At 45.1% G+C, this 20234-nt stretch overlaps 1 protein-coding gene across 1 annotated transcript in view; it reads left to right on the plus strand.

Moving 5' to 3' along the window:
• The first annotated feature begins 1291 nt into the window (after positions 1-1291).
• ATP8A2 (ATPase, aminophospholipid transporter, class I, type 8A, member 2) overlaps positions 1292-20234 on the plus strand; it is a 452578-nt gene continuing 433635 nt past the window's right edge. The window contains exon 1 of the mRNA XM_010851206.1: positions 1292-1359. Within this exon, the coding sequence (XP_010849508.1) occupies positions 1293-1359 (67 nt within the window). The 5' untranslated portion in view covers position 1292. The remainder of the gene's footprint in view (positions 1360-20234) is intronic.

Genomic DNA, 20234 nt, shown 5'->3' on the forward strand with positions numbered 1-20234 from the left:
GACAGAGGATGAGATGGCTGGATGGCATCACTGACTTGATGGACGTGAGTCTGAGTGAACTCCGGGAGTTGGTGATGGACAGGGAGGCCTGGCGTGCTGCGATTCATGGGGTCGCAAAGAGTCGGACATGACTGAGCGACTGATCTGATCTGATTGAATGTAATTCCCTGTGCTCTACAGTAGGACCTTGTTGTTTGTCCCTCCTGTGTATAATAGTTTGCATCTGCTAACCCCCCAAATCCCAATACTTCCCTCCATAAGCTCTCCTCCCCCTTGGAAGGAGAGTTCTCTGTTCTCTGTGAGTCTGTTTCTGCTTCATAGATAAGTTCAATCGTGTCCTATTTTAGACATCACATCTAAGTGACATCATGAGATATTTGTCTTTTCCTGACTTAAAATGACACTCTCTAGGTATATCCACATTTCTGCCGGTGGCCCTGTTTCATTCTTCTCCACGGCTGACCATATTCCGTTGTGTCTATGTGCCACATGTTTATCCGTTCATCTGTTGATGGGCATTTACGTTGTCTCCATGTCCTGGCTGTTGCAAATAGTGCTGCTGTGAACATGGAGGTGAGGTATCTTTTGGGATTATAGTTTTGTCTGAATATATGCCCAAGAGTGGAATTGATGGTACTTCTATTTGTAATTTTTAAAGACCCTCCATGGTGGCTGCACGGGTTTACATGCCCACAACAGTGTAGGTGAGTCCCCTTTCTCCACACCCTCCAGGAGCCATTTTACGGGAGGAGGTTAGCCAGGGAGAAACTGCGGTTGCATGTGTCACCTGTTTGCACCGTCCTCGTAAATGATGTGACGAGGTACTCGCCTGAATTTTGCAGGAAGATCGGTTAGCTGGGAGGTGCTCCAGGGCGGCCAGGACAGCCTGGGTCTTGGCGTGGCTCTCGCTGTGACTCAATCATGGACTCTATGATCAATCCTCAGATGTGACTGGGAAGTACAGCCAGGAAGACTTTAGAGGGTTTACTGTAGCAGCAGGAAATAGCACTGAGTAGTATTCTTCCCTCCCTTTTTTTCCCCTTCTCTAATTTAGTAGGTAAAAGGGTTTTTTTTTTTTTTTTTCAATCAAAAAGTCCCCCGCTCCTCAATTCCACATGACACTCTACTACCCACTGTGAGTTTCTTGTGCTCGAGAGTTGTGTTTCCTGCCAGGTGAACTAGAGCAGGACAGTTTCAGGACGTAACACAATTCTCCCAGATTATCATGAGATCAGCCCTGAGCTCTCCTAATACTCAGAGACCCATCAGCGGTTACTATCGCCTTAGTCTCCATGTGTCCGTGCAGGGGACGGAACGCCATGCCTCTGGCCCACAGCTGGAGAAGATACTGCTCTATAGGTAATGAATACATCTGCAGCTGTTGAGCAGAGATGTAGCCCGCACAGGAGTGGCTCATGGGGTCCCTCTGAGGAGCAGCAAGGTTTTGAGTAGACGGTTAGTCTGTAGTCATCAATTCTTCATTCTTATGCCTTCTCAGTACTGAGCATGTGTCATTTAGCTTAAAATGAAGCTGAAACAGCCTTGATGATGATATAGGGAATTCTTTTTATTTTTGCAAATGTTAACCAAATATTTTAAAAATATTTGTTGAGAGCCTTGAAATAGCTTTTTTTGTAATGCAAATATTTAGGTGAAACCTTGAATTAGATAGTACTTAGGACAGAGGTTACACATGAAAATGATCTAATAATATTCTGTGGCCTTGGAATAGGTTTCTTTACCCCTCAGCAGGTGAAAGAAATATTATAAGCTCGAAACTTTGTGCTTCCGATTGGCAGGAGAGGAAGTAATTTTAATGTTGAGCATTACAAATCTATTTTTGTTTTTTGCTATTTCTTTTAGTTTAAATATCATGGTGAGTTATTGTTAGGCATTTAATTTGTTTTGGCAACACTGATGGAATGACTGCTGAAGTATAAAAATCCAAAGAACATGAGTTGAACTCTAAGTTTCTGGGCAACTTCTTTTAATTGGTAATAATTACAGCTGTTAAACTGTAGCTGAACAGACTCTAAAGCTGTTTGTCAAGATACAGTGCTTTTTTTTTTTTAAGATACAGTGATTTTGGCAATCAAATGTTTTGATCCCTGCTGTACAATTAGAACAACAGTATCAGGACCTTGAGTCCAGAAGTTCTAGTCGTTTATGCCAGACGTGTGTGATGAGGTGTTGCTGCACCAGGTACCATGAAGCAGTCTGGGAGCTCCCTCCTCCTCATTCGGTCTGCTGTCCTTGCCTATCTGCTCATTCGTTTTTTCTCCATCCTAACTATAACTTGGGACTCAGGTTTTTGCAACCTGATGCAAATTATTCTTTCAGATATACTTTAAGTATTATTGGATGACCAAGAAAACTGCTATGGTAAACACCCAACACTAAAATTCCATGCTTTGCGTATATATGTTTTTCAGTAATTAGACTGGACTTTTAAAAATTGAGATTATTGACCTATATAACGTGTTAGTTTTGGGTATACAACATAATGATTTGATATTTGTATGCAGCTAACTGTACTCTTGCCTGAAAAATCCCATGGATGGAGGAGCCTGGTAGGCTGCAGTCCATGGGGTCTCTGGGAGTCGGACATGACTGAGTGACTTCACTTTCACTTTTCACTTTCATGCATTGGAGAGGAAAATGGCAAGCCACTCTAGTGTTCTTACCTGGAGAATCCCGGGAACGGGAGAGCCTGGTGGGCTGCCATCTATGGGGTCGCACAGAGTCAGACACAACTGAAGCGACTTAGCAGCAGCAGCAGCAAACAGATCACCACAGTGAATCTTACTGACATCCATCACACAAAACTAGAAGTTTTTTCCTGGTTGTGTCACTACATGTAACAAATGAAACCTACTGCTCTCCTGGAGGAGATGAAGCAAGTTCAGGGTGGTACGCTGTGGAGGGCTACTCTCATAGAGACGGAGGACAATGGTGGTTGCCAGGAGCCTGGGGGTAGGGAGGTAGGCAGTCAGTGTTTAACGGGAACAGAGTTTCAGTTTTGCAAGAGAAAGAGTTCTGGAGGTTGGCTACACGAGGATGTGAATGTACTTAACACTTCCTGTATGCTTAAAGCACATATTTCTTAACCATTTTTACCACAGTTAAAAAAAAAATACATGAAATTGTGTGTATCCATCATGACTCGATTTAGCCAGTAGTTTATGGGGTCAATGCTGGAATGGTAACGCAGACTCCCTCCCCATCCCATTCTCTATCCTCACTCACTAAAATTTTTTTGCTATTTTACATTTCTCCCTATAAAATACTATATAACTCATTTATTGTCTCTCCCCTACCCCAGATTGTGAGTGAAGGAGTCTTTTGGGCCTAGAAAAGAAAACAACAGTCTCAAAGGCCCTTGCTGAATCATCTAACTCTGGAGAAAACAAAACAGAACTTTAGGTCCCGCCCTGATGCTCCAGGCCAGTTGCATCTATTTGGAACTTATCACCCCCCTGTTCAGAAACCTTCCACCCCCTACACCTGCCCAGAAGACTTATCACCCCCTGCCCAACTACAAATGCCATCTCAAGTAAAAAATACCCAAAACATCCCGCCTGATTAACGTTTCCCTTATTGCTTCCACAAGCCTCGCTACAAATATGGAGCCTCCCTGATCCCTCTCCGCGCTCAGCCTGGTCGTTAGGCCGACTGTCTCCCCTCCTTACCTGAATGAAGGTAACCTACGTCTGTTGAGGTTGTCTTTCCTCTTTCTGCCTCGGCCCGAACTATGCCTTACAGTGAGGGCAGACCCTTCTGCCTGTTTTGTTTTTGCTGTAGCTCTCACGTCTGGAAGGGTTCCTGGTCCACAGTAGGGGACCAGCCAGGTTCTATTGGTTTCATTGTTCTGCACGTGTCTCTCTAATTTTCCCAGCACCTTTTGTTGCAGAGACTGTCCTTTCCCCATTGGGTATTCTTGGCTCCCTTGTTGAATGTTAGTTGACTGTAAATGTCGTGATTTAATTCAGGGCTTCCTATTCTGTTTCATTGGTCAGTATTGAACTCCTTGTTAACTTTATTCTTGAGCTCACTGAACTGCATTTCTGAATTTTCCTGTAGCTCATTGAATTTCTTCCTAACAGCTGTTGTGAATTCTTTCAGTTAGATCGCAATATTCCATGTCTTTGGGTTTAGTTGCTGGAAAATTGTCACTTTCTTTTTTTGTGATGCTGTACTATCATGATTTTTCATAGTGCCTGGTGGAAAGTGCCCCTGCTGCCGCACTTGACGTCTTGGATACCTTCCTAATTTAGACTATTCTTCACTTACTTTGATTCTAATAGTTCAACAGTTTGCTAGTTAGGAGTCTTCTTGTTTTCCCGGAGGTGGTGTTACAGCACGAGTTTTTGGTTTCTCTGAGCTGACTCACCAGTAAGGTTGAGAGTGGGCACATTAAGAATAGACACAGAGAAACAAAGGGTGGGGGCAGAGTAGGGTGAGGTGTATCTGTGCCCTTGGGTGCGCCCACACCTGGTAAGGGGATCCTTGACTGGCGGGGGGATCCCAGAGGTCAGTGGTGGTGCTCTTGCCTACTGGGACAGACAGCAGGGGACACTCTCCTCAGGGTTCTTCGTCCAGTCCACCACCTCCCGTCCCTTTCCCTCCCCTGGTCGCTGGGGCCCGTCCTCAGAGAGCAGCCGGTCCTGGCAGGACCACCTCCACCCTCCGCCGCCTCTGCCAATGGTTGTGCTCATCTGCCACCAGGTGGACAGTCTCCTCTGCCCCCGCTGGCCCCATGTCCAGTCCCCGTGCCCCTCGGCCTCTTCCGAGGTCCAGTCCACCACTCTCAGGGGCGCAGATTGGTGCATCTCTCAGTGTCCTGGGCTACTAAGCAGAGATGCTTTTTCAAAAAAAATTTTTATATTGGAGGATTATTGCTTTACAATGTTGTGTTAGATTCTGCCACGCAATAATGTGAGTCAGCCATAAGCATACGCAGATTCCCTCCGTCTTAAGCCTCCCACCCCCCGATGCCATCCCACCCCTCTAGATTGTCACAGAGCTCCGGGTTGAGCTTCCTGTGTTATCCAGCAACTTCCCACTAGCTATCGGTTTTACACATGGAAGTGTATGGAGATCAGTGCTTCTCTCCCAATTTGTCCCACCCTCTCCTTCCCGCTCTGTGTCCACAAGTCTGTTCCCTGTGTCTGCATCTCTGTTCATGCCCTGCAAACAGATTCATCAGTACCACTTTCTAGATCCACATATATGCATTAATAAATAACATTTGTATTTCTCTTTCTGACTTCACTCTGTATAGCAGACTCAGGGTTCATCCACCTCACTAGAACTGACTCATATCTGTTCCTTTTTATGGCTGACTAATATTCCATTGTATATTTGTGCCACATCTTTTTTATCCTTTCATCTGTTGATGGATATCTAGGTTGCTTCCGTGTCCTGGCTACTGTAAACAGTGCTGCAGTGAACATTGGGGTACAGGTGTCTTTTTGAATTATGGTTTTCTCAGAGCATATGCCTAGTAGTGAGATTGCTGGGTCATATGGTGGATTTATTACTAGTTTTGGAAAGAAATGGCTGAGGCACTATTTTCCCAGTTACGGATATCCATGGGCTTCCCAGATAGCTCAGTGGTAAAGACTTAACCTGCCAAAGATTCAATCTGCCATAGACTCAACCTGCCAATGCAGGAGACATCTCCCCAATGTGGTTTTCAATCTTTGGGTTGGGAAGATGCCCTGGAAAAGGAAATGGCAACCCACTCCTGTATTCTTTCCTGGAGAAATCCCATGGACAAAGGAGCCTGGTGGGCTACAGTCCATGGGGTTACAAAGAGTTGCATATGACCTAGCACACACATGGATGTCTGATTAGTTGTAAATAACAGAGAGAGAAAAGAGGAATGATTCGCACCACCTTGATGCTGCCTGAACTTTTTTAAAACTCTGTTTCTGCTTAATGTTAAAAGAGAATATGTTCTGTTTGCCACAGCAAAGGGGGATAATAATTTGAGAGCAGGTAGATTAACTTGGACTTCAAACCTTTGTCCTCTCTCTGCTTATACTCTTGAGCATAACTTCCCTGGTTTGCCCCCTCACCTTTCCTTTGTGAGCTTTCAATTATAAGCTTTTTTCTTTTTTAAAAATTGAAGTATAGTTGACCTACAGCATTGCTAGTTTCAGAGGCATGACATAGTGCTTCGATTTTTCTGCGCATCTGAAAATGCTCATCATGATAAATCTAGTCACCGTTTGTGGCTGCACAAAGCTATTGCAGTATTATTGACTCTGTTCTCCGGGCTGTACACTTCATCCCCGAGAGTCATGCTGGAAGTTTGTAGCTTTTAATCTCTCCTACATATTTCCCTGCTCCCTCCACCTTCCTCCCCTCTGGCAACCTCATGTTTGTTCTCTGTACATATAACTGTTTCTGTTTTGTTATGTTTGTTCATTTGCTTTTTTCGATTCCACGTATAAATGAAATCACATATATTTGTCTTTCTCTTGTTTTATTTTTATTCAGTTTGACATACTTCCTGATTTTCCTTTTCATTTCTTCATTTGCCCTACAGTTGAGAAGTGTGTTTTAATTTTCAAATATTTGGAAATTTTCAAAGAGCTTCTCATTATTGATTTCTAATTGTGGTCAGAGAACATGTTTTGTATAATTTCAGCCCTTTTAAAGGAGTTGAGACTTTATAGTATAAATGTGGTTTACCTTGTTGAATGGTCCACCATATGCTTCTGTTGGGTGGAGTGTTCTGGAAGTGCCAGCTGTGTCAAGTTGCCTTATAATGATATTCAGATTGCTGCGTGGTTGCTTGTTTCACTATTGACTTCTCTTTCTCCTTGATGTATCAACTGCTGAGACATATTCAAGCCTCCAAGTATACTTGTGGCTTTGGCTGTTTCTACATATAAGTCTGTTAGTTTTCGTTCATATAGGTTTGAATAGAGGTGTAAATATTTAGTGTTAAGTCTTCTTGGTGAGTTGAGTCCTTTGTCTTTCTGAGAGATGCCTTTTACCCCAGTAAAATTGCTGTAAAATCTCCTTTTGCCTGGTGCTGTTGTAACCATGCGTTCCGGGAAACAAACTCCCTCAGAAGGACAATGCAGATAGTGGAGTGCAGTTCATTACACCGGCGGGGCCAAGGCAGAGTCTCCTCTTAGCCAAGGACCCTGACCAGTTTTTGTGAAAACCTTATATATCCCAATGACTTTCCTGGTGGCTCAGACAGTTAAGTGTCTGCCTACAATGCGGGAGACCTGGGTTAGATTCCTGGGTTGGGAAGATGCTCTGGAAAAGGAAATGGCACCCCACTCCAGTACTCTTGCTTGGAAAATCCCACGGATGGAGGAGTGTGGTAGGCTACAGTCCACGGGGTCGCAAAGAGTTGGACACGACTGAATGACTTCACTTTCACTTCACTATATAGGTACCTAAACCCACCTCCCCAAATTCCCTGAAAGGAGTCTGAACAAAGGAAAAAGAAAGATAAAATCAAAGTTAACCCGTGATTCATATGCCTTAAGCCTAGGTAGTTAACAGTGGACAATTATCAATAGGTTTGTGGTCATACCCCAATAAGCACAATAGAATGTATGACTATTCGGTTACACAGATAATTAGGGTATTCTTTTAGGTGATGGAGAGCCCTGGGGCTCTTCCTTCCCAGGGCTTGGTTTTCCAGTTGGTATATTGTTTCCATAGATACTGGGCATATAGCTCAAAGTCCACAGTCTGGCCCAAGATGGAATCCTGCTTTCAAGATAGAGCCCGTTCTGTTTCCTCCTTCAGTGCTGTTAAACTCCAGCCTCCTTTTGTTATCCTCCTTGGCATCTCTTTTCATTTATCCTATCTGTTTTATATTTAAGATGGATTTCTTATAGATTGACTATAGTTCGATCTTTTTAATTCGGTATGAAAGTTGAATAGAGTACTTGGACTATTTATAATTAACATAGTTATCAATGTGGTTGGGTTTAAATTGTCTTTGTTTTTTATTTGTCCAATCCCTTCTTTGTTCCTTACTTTCCTCTTTTATCACTTAAAAAATATTAATTGTGTATTTTAGATATTTTTTGATGGTTGTTCCAGGATTTCCTATATACATCTTTTCATTTGTCACTTATTCTGAAAGAGATGGGAATACCAGACCACCTGATCTGCCTCTTGAGAAATTTGTATGCAGGTCAGGAAGCAACAGTTAGAACTGGACATGGAACAACAGACTGGTTCCAAATAGGAAAAGGAGTACGTCAAGGCTGTATATTGTCACCCTGCTTATTTAACTTCTATGCAGAGTACATCATGAGAAACGCTGGACTGGAAGAAACACAAGCTGGAATCAAGATTGCCGGGAGAAATATCAATAACTTTAGATATGCAGATGATACCACCCTTATGGCAGAAAGTGTAGAGGAACTAAAAAGCCTCTTGATGAAAGTGAAAGAGGAGAGTGAAAAAGTTGGCTTAAAGCTCAACATTCAGAAAACGAAGATCATGGCATCCGGTCCCATCACTTCATGGGAAATAGATGGGGAAACAGTGGAAACAGTGTCAGACTTTATTTTTCTGGGCTCCAAAATCACTGCAGATGGTGACTTCAGCCATGAAATTAAAAGACGCTTACTCCTTGGAAGGAAAGATATGACCAACCTAGATAGCATATTCAAAAGCAGAGACATTACTTTGCCAACAAAGGTTCGTCTAGTCAAGGCTATGGTTTTTCCTGTGGTCATGTATGGATGTGAGAGTTGGACTGTGAAGAAGGCTGAGAGCCGAAGAATTGATGCTTTTGAACTGTGGTGTTGGAGGAGACTCTTGAGAGTCCCTTGGACTGCAAGGAGATCCGACCAGTCCATTTGAAAGGAGATCAGCCCTGGGATTTCTTTGGAAGGAATGATGCTAAAGCTGAAACTCCAATACTTTGGCCACCTCATGCGAAGAGTTGACTCATTGGAAAAGACCCTGATCCTGGGAGGGATTGGGGGCAGGAGGAGAAGGGGACGACAGAGGATGAGATGGCTGGATGGCATCACCGACTCGATGGACGTGAGTCTGGATGAACTCCGGGAGTTGGTGATGGACAGGGAGGCCTGGTATGCTGCAATTCATGGGGTCGCAAATAGTCGGACACGAATGAGCAACTGAACTGAACTGAACCATCAAATAACAAAGTATTTTATGTGTAATGTAAGAACCTTAATATGGTATCTTTTATTTACTCCGCTTCTATCCTTTGCACTATTCAGTTTGTTGTTGTGAAGGAGGAAACAAAACAGGATCTGTCTTAAAAGCAGGACTCCATCTTGGGCCGGTCTGTGGACTTTGAGCTATGTGCCCAGTATCTTTGGAAATGACATACTAACTGGAAAATCAGGCCCCCGGAAGGAAGAGCCCCAGGGCTTTCCATTGCCTAAAAGAATACCCTAATTATCTGTGTAACCGAGTAGTCATGCATTCTATTATGCTTACTGGGGATGACCACAGGCCTATTGATAATTGTCCACTGTTAACTACGCGCTGTGATTCATGGGGTCGCAAAGAGTCGGACATGACTGAGCGACTGAACTGAACTGAACTGAACTGAACTACCTAGGCTTAAGGCATATGAATCAGGGGTTAACTTTGATTGTGTCTTTATTTTTTCTTTTGTTCAGACTCGTTTCAGGGAGTTTGGGGAGGTGGGTTTGGGTACCTACACTTAGGGTATATAAGGTTTTCACAAAACTGGTCGGGGTCCTTGGCTAAGAGGAGACTTAGGCCACTTGGGCCCACTGGTGTAATGAACTGCACTCCACTATCTGCATTGTCCTTCGGAGGGAGTTTGTTTCCCGGAACGCGTGGCTACAGCAGTTGTTCAGTCGCTCAGTCAAGTCTGACTCTTTGCGACCCCGTGGACTACACAGCTCGCCAGTTTTCTCTGTCCTTCACCATCTCCCGGAGCTTGCTCAAACTCATGTCCATCGAGTTAATGATGCCATCCAACCATCTTGTCCTCTGTTGTCCCCTTCTCCTTCTGCTCAACCTTTCCCAGCATCAGGGGCTTTTCTAGTAAGTTGGCTCTTCTCATCAGGTGGCCAAAGTATTGGAGCTTCAGCATCAGTCCTTCTGATGAATATTCAGGATTGATTTTCTTTAGGAAATTAGTTTAGTTCCAAGTATAATTTGCACAACACACTTTTATATTATCTATTAAAAATTTGTACAGAAATGTCCCACTTACCTAATGTATTTCCAGTTTTAGGCATCCCTTTGTGTGTGTGTGTGTGTGTGTGTGTGTGTGTCTGTGTGTGATCTAAGTTTCTATCTATGTTCTTTTCCTTCAGCCTAAAAATTTTCCTGTAACTTTTCTTGTAGTTCATAAATTCTGTTGCCTTTTGCTTTTCTTAAAAAATGAAGTCTTGAGTTCTCCTTCATTTTTGAAAGACATTATTACTTGGTATAGAATTCTAAGTTAAACTCTTTGAAGATATCTTTCCATTTTCTTTTAGACTTGCATAGTTTCTGATGAGAAGTTTGAGATATTTCTTTGTTCCTCAATTTGTACTATGTTTTCTCTGGCTTATGGTAAGATGTATTTATTGTAGGCTTTGTCATCTGAATGTTGTCTGGCTTCTTTTATACTAAAAGGGGAAAGGGTAAAGTCTTGTTTCTGGGTCAGTCTCAGAGTGAACGGATGTGTTAATTTCTTCCTCCCTGCAGCCCTTCACAGGATGTTTCCTGCAAGCTAAACAAAGGTATTGTAGCTAACTGCTCAATACAGGGAGGCAGGGTTCCCAGAGATGGGCCATTGTGTGCAATTTAAATGTATAGGCAACACCCCTGTAGTGATTAACTTGTAATAGCATACCAAGGTTCTTCCTTATTGCCTCAATACGCATTGTAAGACACTTACAATGGGTATCGCTATAATGGAATAGTCTTTGGTCTTTGGGTAATTCATGACTGTGCTTACCAGTCCTATAGCCAGGAGGTTTATACCAGGAGATTCAGGTAATGACAGGGTTTGTTTTTTATTTTTTCTGTGATGCATTGTGTCACCATGATACAAATTTGAGGGCCACCTTAAACCTGGAAAATATTTTCCAGGATGAACTATGACTCCACTGTAGGAAAAGAGTTTGTCAGGTCAGATAGTGCAATATACAAGTGAACCGCTTTTGTGTGCCAGGGAAATATGGGACTTAGTTTAGAGTTGTAAGGTACAGGAGCAATATGGTCGGAAGGACTAGTAGACGCGGGATCCCCTTGTCATCTGAAACTCACCCTTGGATGGGGGAGAGGAATTCCTGTCTGGAATATAAAGTAAGTAAACAAGAGAGATTCTTGGGAGAAATGAGTCTTGACACAAAGAGAGTGATGCATGTGTTGAGGAATTCTACGCTATGCTATGCTAAGTCACTTCAGTCGTGTCCGACTCTGTGTGACCCCAGAGATGGCAGCACAGCAGGCTCCCCCGTCCCTGGGATTCTCCAGGCAAGAACACTGGAGTGGGTTGCCATTTCCTTCTCCAATGCATGAAAGTGAAAAGAGAAAGTGAAGTCCCTCAGTTGTGTCCGACTCCCAGCGACCCCATGGACTGCAGCCCACGAGGCTCCTCCATCCATGGGATTTTCCAGGCAAGTGTACTGGAGTGGGGTGCTGTTGCCTTCTCCGTGAGGAATTCTGGTAGCTGGTATTTAGACACTTAAGTGTTCTTATGGTGCTGTGCTTAGTCACTCAGTTGTGTCTGACTTTGTCAGGTCAGATCAGGCCCACCAGGCTCCTCTGTTCATGGGATTCTGAACATTCAGTATTCATGCAAGAATACTGGAGTGGGTTGCCATTTCCTTCTCCTCTTATGGTGTTGGAACTCTTTTATTTGACAATTACAGACATAGGGGTTCATGGAATCATTAATAAAAAAGCCCTGTGCTTGTAAAATTTGTCTTTGTTAACTCTAACACCTGTAGGGAGGGCCTATCAGTGTTTGGGGTCAGGGAGATTAAGAGATTTGTTATGAGGCCTGGAGGTAGGATTATGACGTTGGGTTAGACAGACTTGAGTTCTTTGTAACATCTGGTGTCTGGCTGTGATGAGATCATTGCATTAATAGTGTCGGCTCAGGTGGGAAGCTTTCCACAGGCTTCAGCAGCTTTGTATTTACGGTGAGGCTGCAATTTCACCCTTAGGGAGTGGGCGCTTGACAGCTGTCACCCGTAGCAACAGGATAGGAGAGAACTGAATTGGGAACCATGTTACCCTGGCTCAGATGGTAAAGAACCTGCCTGCAATGCAGAAGATCTGGGTCTGATCCCTGAGTCGGGAAGGTCCCCTGGAGAAGGGAATGGCTATTCACTCCAGTATTCTTGCCTGGAGAATTCCATGGACAGAGGAGCCTGGTGCACTATAGTCCTTGGGGTCCAAAGAGTCAGACTTGACTGAGTGACTAAGACTTTCACTTTTCAGCACTTGAACTAGAGTGAGGCACTGCTGATGATAAGCTGTGCATTTCAGGTGGTTACATCTTATGTATCCCTCAAGGAACTCTTTTGGAGGGATTGGCTTTAATAATTTTTATCTTGCTATAAAACATAATTGAACTTGCCTGGTGGGTCAGAGGGTAAAGAATCTGCCTGTAATGCAGGAGACCTGGGTTCAATCCCTGGGTTAGGAAGATCCCCTGGAGAAGGGAATGGCCACTCCAGTATTCTTGCCTGGAGAATTCCATGGACAGAGGAGCCTGGTGGGCTACAGTCCATGGGTTCACAAAGAGTCAGTCACAACTGAGTGACTTTCACATAAAACATAATTAAGTTTAGAGCACTGACCTTTGACTGTGAAACTATTAATATAATTTTGTTTCAAAACTGTCTTAAAGTTATTCTTAGAGGATGATGGTAAAATTCAAAACAGAATGCAAATTTGTCTTTCAAATTGAAAGTTCCTTAGGGGCTTCCCAGGTGGCTCAGTGGGTAAAGAATCTGCCTGCAATGCAGGAAACATAGGAGACGCAATTTCCATCCCTGGGTTGGGAAGATCCCTCCTGGAGGGATGGCAATGGCAATCCACTCCAGTATTCCCCAGGAGAATTCCGGGGACAGAGGAGTCTGGTGGGCTACAGTCCATGAGGTTGCACAGAGTTGGACACGACTTAGCGACTGAGAATGCATGAATAGGCCAAGATGCCGGCATGTTTCCACGATAGGCATTGATATGAAACACGCATTCCTGTTGACAAGTGTGACTCACCCAGGTGTGCGCAGGGGAAGTTGTGCTGGGCCCTCTGTGTCTGCTGCCCCCTGTCTGTGGCCTCACCTGGGGTTGGAACCGATTTCTTGGTGGCCAGTGCCTGCGTAACACCAGGGTGGAATATGTGTGTGTATAGACCAAGCACTGACAGGAGACTTGGATGAGATGGGGAGGGGCGCAGGTGTGTGTAAGAGGTGCCTTGCCTCCCCTCTGCAGGTGGGTCTGAGAGGAGCTGCTTCCGAGGAGGAGGTTTGAAGGATGGGGAGAGTTATCAGAGTGAACAAAGACCTAGGAGCTGCGTGTGTCGAACTGCAGAGAAAAAATTCAACCTGTAGGCATTGAGCTAGTTGCAGAGTTTTACTTCAGTGTGTGTATGTGTGTGTGCGTGCGCACACTCAGTCGTGTCCAACTCTTTGTGACCCCTTAGACTGTAGCCCGCCAGGCTCCCCTGTCATTGGGATTCTCCAGGCAAGAATGCTGGAGTGGGTTGCCATTTCCTCCTCCAGGGGATCCTCCTGACCCAGGGATTGAACCTGAGTCTCCTGTGTCTCCTGCACTGGCAGGCGGGTTCTTTACCACTGTGCCACCTGGGAGTTACTCTTTACCCCATTTTCTGTTTCCTCCCAGGTTGAGTATGCTTACCCTGTGATTGTTACAGGGATCGTAAGGGTTAACATAGATAAAATGCTTAGACAAGGCTCGACAGAAGATAGAGGTGCTTCTTATCATAACCTCATATCTATGCCCTCGTGACCTGACGGAGACAACAGACGTGGCTACACCGAGTTGGCAGAGGGGCTTGAGCTCCAGATGTCTGGGTCTCCTTGGCGCTGCACTGCCTTTTTAACAATTTCCCATATTGGAGACTTTCTCACTTCTCCGTCTGAGAAGAAACGTGATACACAAAATGTCACATCAGTAGGAAAGTCGTGAGGAGCCATCACACTGGGGAAGACTTATCTTTCGTACGTGATGAGCTGGCCATGAAGATGGACGAGCTGGCCTCCGTGTTGGTTTCTTCGACTCTGTGCATCATTTTTGAGGTTACGTTAAGATTGTGGATGAAAAGTACAGTGTTAGCTTTGCTTGTCACCAAGGGTCACGGGACCCTAACAGGCTGATTTGCATGTGACACTGGGTGGTGGCTGATGCACACGCATGTGCCATTCTCTTGAACGTGGCATCTGACTTGTAGGCATTCAGAGCACTGACAGCCTGGGAAGATGAGAAATTCCAGGAGAAACCTCATGGTGCTGTACCTCCTACCTTTTAGGAAGAGTGGGGACAGAGAAGCATGGATTTTGGTTATGAGGAGTCTTTGTAGGTCGGTTTCTCACCCTCTTGTCATATTTACAACAGATGTTGGGAGTCTTGACTCAGCATTTTCTAGCTTGAAGAAGAGATGCCTCAGTAGGTTTTTAAAGGGTTGTTTGGAATCCAGAAGGATGGTGTCAAGGCCGGGCACTCAGAAGCTCGCCTCTGTGTTTGATCTTCTTGGGATAGAAAGGAGAGGATTTGGGAGAGAGGAAACCTTGCACAAGAGACATCTGAATTTTTTTCCTCTGGGAAAGGTTTCCCGAGTTGGGGAGCCGAGGTGTGGGCGACACATGAGGGTAAAACTGAGAGCTGTTAGGTTTCGTTTTCTAGAATTGCCTGCCTGACAGTCGATGAGGTCTGGGAGCTCACTGGAAAGCCTCTGGCCGACCAGGGGCTGGTTCTGCACGGCTGCAGGTGAATGGCTGATGTGGGCAGCCTGGATTCAGACAGTGACAGGAGTGGCGGTTTTGGCAGAGGGAGCCCAGGTGAGGGGCAGCCTCCTGGGGACACGAATGCTCCCTGATGGAGCCAAGCCAGACTTGTCACCAGCTGTAGCCACAGATCCCAGCAGGGGCCCGGGATATCACCCTATAGACCAGTGAAGACAGAAGGCACCCAAGGATCTGGGCTCTTCCCACGCCCACGCCCTGCCCCCTCCCCCCCACTCCCATGCCATCTGAAGGTGAGAGGAGGAGGGTGAAATTCTGGCAGCCAGAACATCTTTCTTCAAGACAGTTAACACCACTTACATGAATTTTTAAAATTATAAAATTGGACTAAGTTCCAAACAGAACCGGATATTGCCTTTTCTCCCCCAGGTCCCTTTTGGGTGGTACCTTAGGGTCCAGTTTGCAACTCCTTGAATTCAATCTACATTTTTCTCTGTCCACTTAATACAGGATTGTTGTGGCCACATTCTCTTTGTTCGTTGGACACATTTATTGAGCGCCTTCTGTGTCCCTTCACTGGGGACATGGAGGCGACTGACATGAGCAGGGCCCCTGCTCGTGGAGCTTACAGCTAATGCTGGAAGTCGGAGGATGAGCAAACCAGTTTCCTAGGTGCAGTGAAGGCAAGGACGCAGCATCAGGGAAGAACCAAGCTTGCGGTGAAGACGGCGGTCGTCAGGGGCTGTGACGGGAGGGTGTCAGCAAAGCCAAGCCTAGAGGAGCAGACCGGGTGGGAGGAAAGGCAGGGGACAGTGCCCTGGGGGACAGAGCTGAGGAGGGGAGAAGGCTGCTTTGAGGGGAGGGGAGCTCCAAGACCAAGGGAGAGATGGGTCACCAGGGTGCTGGAGAACATGTGCAGCGAGCCTGTGTGCCTTGGGGCAAGGTCTTGTGAACCTCAAAACACTTGTGTGTGTGTGTGTGTGTGTGTGTGTGTCGCATGTTTAGTTGCTCAGTCATGTCCAGCTCGTAGCGACTCCTTGGACTGTAGCCCGCCAGGCTCCTCTCCTCTGGGACTCTCCAGGCAAGAATACCGGAGTAAGTAGGCATTTCCTCCTCCAGGGGATCTTCCCCATCCAGAGATCAAACCTCCATCTCCTGCACTGGCAGGCAGATTCTCTACCACTTAGCCACCAGGGGAGCCTGCAACACCTAGAATAGGCAAACTACAAGTTCAAACTGGCCCTCTCCGAGGATTAACTGAGCAGAGACTGTGTTCACGCATGTTGAATCGGTGGTGGGGTTTAAAGTCTGTCTGCAATTCCAGACCAGTTTTGAGGCCCCAGGAGTGATGGAGAATGTCCATGCCAGCAAAAGGGGGGACTTGCTTCAGAAAACTCACTGGGCTTGTATTTTAAGTCTCAATCAATCCAGTCCATGTTGAAAAAAAACCTCTGAATTGAATATTTGAAGCATAGTTTTTCTTCGTTTTTAGTTATTAAATGTATTTCCTTAAAAGTATAGTTTTTTTTTTCACTTTTACTTAACCACTTTATTATAGTCTTTGTTGTTATTTCTAAACTTTATATTTTTAATTATGTATTTTAATTATGTATTAATTATGTAAAATATTTTTAATTATATATTTAATTATGTATTTTAATTATGTATTAATATATATATAATATATATATATTAAAATTATATATTTTAATTATGTATGTATTGCTGAGTCACAAGGTTGTAATAGTTTCCGGTGGACAGCAAAGCAACTCAGCCATACATACACATATAAATATGGGGGCTTCCCTGGTTGCCCAGATGATAAAGAATCTGCCTGCAGAGCAGGAGACCTGGGTTCGATCCCTGAGTCAGGAAGATCCCCTGGAGGAGGGCATGGCAACCCACTCCTGTATTCTCACCTGGAGAATCCCATGGAGAGAGGAGCCTGGCAGGCTATACAGCCCATGGGGTCACAAAGAATTGGACACGGCTGAGCGGCTAAGCACACAAGGTATAAAACGGGCTTCAAGGAACAGCCCAGTCTGTGTAGCTGTGCTTACTGGACGCTAGGCTTTGGGTGACCGTGGCTCACCTTTCACCCACCAGCTGGAGCCGGTCAGGCTGTGAATTAAGCATCACTGGCTTGTGTCTCTGCTCGTGTGATACCATTCCTGGAAGGCTCTGCACTCTGTCTGCACAACCAGATCATAGCCATTCTTAGTAGCTGAGTGCAAACTCTTCCTTAATGAATTGTTCTGGTTTTTTGGCCCGCATGAGCCTGGCAGTCACGTTTGTCTTCTGAATTCCCAGGTTATTGGTTCTTTCTGTTGCCTCTGTTAAATGTAAGTCTCTGCCTAAGGCTGTGTGCCTTTCCCTTTCCTACCACCGGGCAACACGCCTCTGTCTGGGAGATGCCCCATGACTCTGGGTGAAATGGTGGCCCACAACCTCTTAAATCGTAAATAGTCCATGGCTCGTACTTTCCTCCCCATCTTTTCTTTCCCTGAAAAGAGAAACTAATAGGCATTTGCAGCCATGAGAGACCCTGACCTGTTGGTGTATTTCCTCTGAAATCTTGGGTGGAAGTGGATCACAGATGCTGTGTTTGGGGAGATGTGGTTTGCACAAGATGGGGTCTAGAAAAGACCTCTGAAGTGTGTCTGTCAAGGTGAGAAGAGGCACATTTTGCATTTGTGCAGTGTTTTCATTATGTGGTTTTATTAGGAGAGCTAACAGCCCCAGTGCCTCCTTGCCTACCAGACTGCTCTGTGTCTGTCTTGAAGGTTTAGAAACATCTTTGTTAATGTGGGTAGATGCTGGAGTTGAACTTGAAACTCCTTGGGAAGAAGAGTGTGTATGTGTGTGTGTGTTTGTGTGCATGCACACATTCATATACCTCGTACTGCATAGCTCTGTGATGACTGCAGTCTTTTCTTGGAAATCTTTCTGGAGGCAAAACCCCCATCTTTACATATTTTACAGGTACATAAAAATTAGGAAAATGACATAACCAACTTAAAAAATTTTTTTTTAAATATTTTAATAGATACAAAAATAGCAGAATGTTTTATTGAAATGTAGTTGATTTACAGTGTTGTATTAATTTATGTTCTACAAAGTGTTTCAGTTATATAAACATATATTTTCATATTCTTTTCCATTATGGTTTATCACAGATATTGATATCCTGTGTTGTACATTAAGGGCTTCCCTTGTGGCTCACCTGGTAAAGCATCCACCTGCAATGTGGGAGACCTGGGTTTGACCCCTGGGTTGGGAAGATCCCCTGGAGAAGGGAAAGGCTACCCACTCCAGTATTCTGGCCTGGAGAATTCCATGCAGAGTCGGACACGACTGAGCAAGGACCTTGTTTATCCAGCCAACTTTTAACTCATGCAGCCAAAGCCTAAGCACCTGTGTTGCCAGGAACTTGATGTCCTGTCTTTTTGATAAAGGAGAAATTTAATCTAACTTTCCTTGAGATGGGGGTTGGGATATAGTCAGTTTAACTGTGAAAGGACTTGGTTTATATGAGTCAGCAAAATCTGGTCTGAAGAGGGGCTAGAATGGTTCATGCATTTTTTAGACTTTGTTGTTTAAAAAAAGGGATTGAGGCCACATGTAGCCCCTTTTGCAGAAGTTTGCCAGCCCTTGATTTGTGTATTGTTTCGTGGCTGAAGAAACCAGGGCTCAGGGGTGCTGAGCCCATGGGGCAGGCAGGCCCAGTGGAAGGAGAATTGGGTCCAAGTGTCTGCAGGTCTGGCTTTTAACCGTGCTTTCATTGGACCTGCCTAATACATTTCTGTGATTGGTGAAGTTTCCCTTTTGACTCTGTCATCCTAGAATTCAGAGTGGTGTCTGCAATGAGATTCAAACACTAACTGCCAGGAGTTGGTCAAGCTGTACAGGTTAGGGACACAATTCTTTATGTCTGTCCTCAGTCAGACAGCTGCAAGGTCTGGGGTCCCTAGAGCACCTGCACTTATGAGAAACGGCTACAAATTCAGGGTTCCCATTGACCTTGTGGTTTCAATAATAAACTAGAACAACTCAGAGCACTCAGGAAAGAGTGTTACTGGTTGTTCAGTCATTGAGTCAAGTTCAACTCTTTGTGATCCCATGGACTGCAGCATGCCAGGCTTCCCTGTCCTTCACTATCTCTTGGCTGCTAATTCTGCTAAGTCGCTCCAGTCGTGTCTGACTCTGTGAGACCCCAGAGACGGCAGCCCACCAGACTCCCCCATCCCTGGGATTCTCCAGGCAAGAACACTGGAGTGGGTTGCCATTTCCTTCTCCAATGCATGAAAGTGAAAAGTGAAAGTGAAGTCACTCAGTTGTGTCCGACTCCTAGCGACCCCATGGACTGCAGCCTACCAGGCTCCTCCGTCCATGGGATTTTCCAGGCAGTGGGGTGGGGTGCCATTGCCTTCTCCGCACTATCTCTTGGAGTTTGCTTAAATTCATGTCCATTGAGTCGGTGATGCCATCCAACCATCTCATTCTCTGTCACCCCCTTCTCCTTTTGTCTTCAATCTTTCCCAGCATTAGGGTCTTTTCCAATGAGTCAGCTCTTTGCCGACCTATATACAGGAGTCCCATAAAAATATGGGAGACCCAGGTGACCAAAGTATTGGAGCTTCAGCTTCAGCATCAGTCCTTCCAATGAGTATTCAGGGTTGACTTCCTTTAGGATTGACTGGTTTGATCTCCTTATGATTATAGTTTTATCAGACAGGGTACACATCAGGACTAGCCTAAAGAGACAGGGTGAGGCTTGGGAGGTTCCCTGTGGGAAGCTTTCTCCAGACACATCACCTGAGCTTTGGTGTTTGTAGTTTTATTGGGGTTTCATGAAGAAAGAAACTGGAATTCTTCAGACAAGAATACTGGAGTGGGTTGCCATTTCCTTCTTCAGGGGCTCCTCCAGACCTAGAGATTGAACCCAGGTCTCCTGCACTGCAGGGAGATTCTTTACCACTGAGCCAGGGAACCCTATTCATTACACAGGTATTTTTAATTGGCCACATGACTGAACTTTCATTAGAGATAACTTTCTACCTGAGAAACTGCCCTGCATAACAGGGTGCAGGGCAACTTTTGTTTTCCAAACACGTCCTCTGCCTCCCGTGAAAGGTCTTCCTTCGTATCCTGACACCCTCCTGCCCCCTTAGCTCAGGATGTTACATAAGCTGCAATTTCCTGGCTGCTTTTGGGGCCTCATATTTTTATGGGACTCCTGTACATAGGTCTCCAGCCCTCATGTCTCCCCCCTGCACTCCCATTCAGGAGGTCAGGTTGATGTCAACTGGC

Source organism: Bison bison, unplaced genomic scaffold, assembly GCF_000754665.1.
Source record: "Bison bison bison isolate TAMUID 2011002044 unplaced genomic scaffold, Bison_UMD1.0 scf7180017864299, whole genome shotgun sequence".
NCBI classification, from domain to species: Eukaryota; Metazoa; Chordata; class Mammalia; order Artiodactyla; family Bovidae; genus Bison; species Bison bison.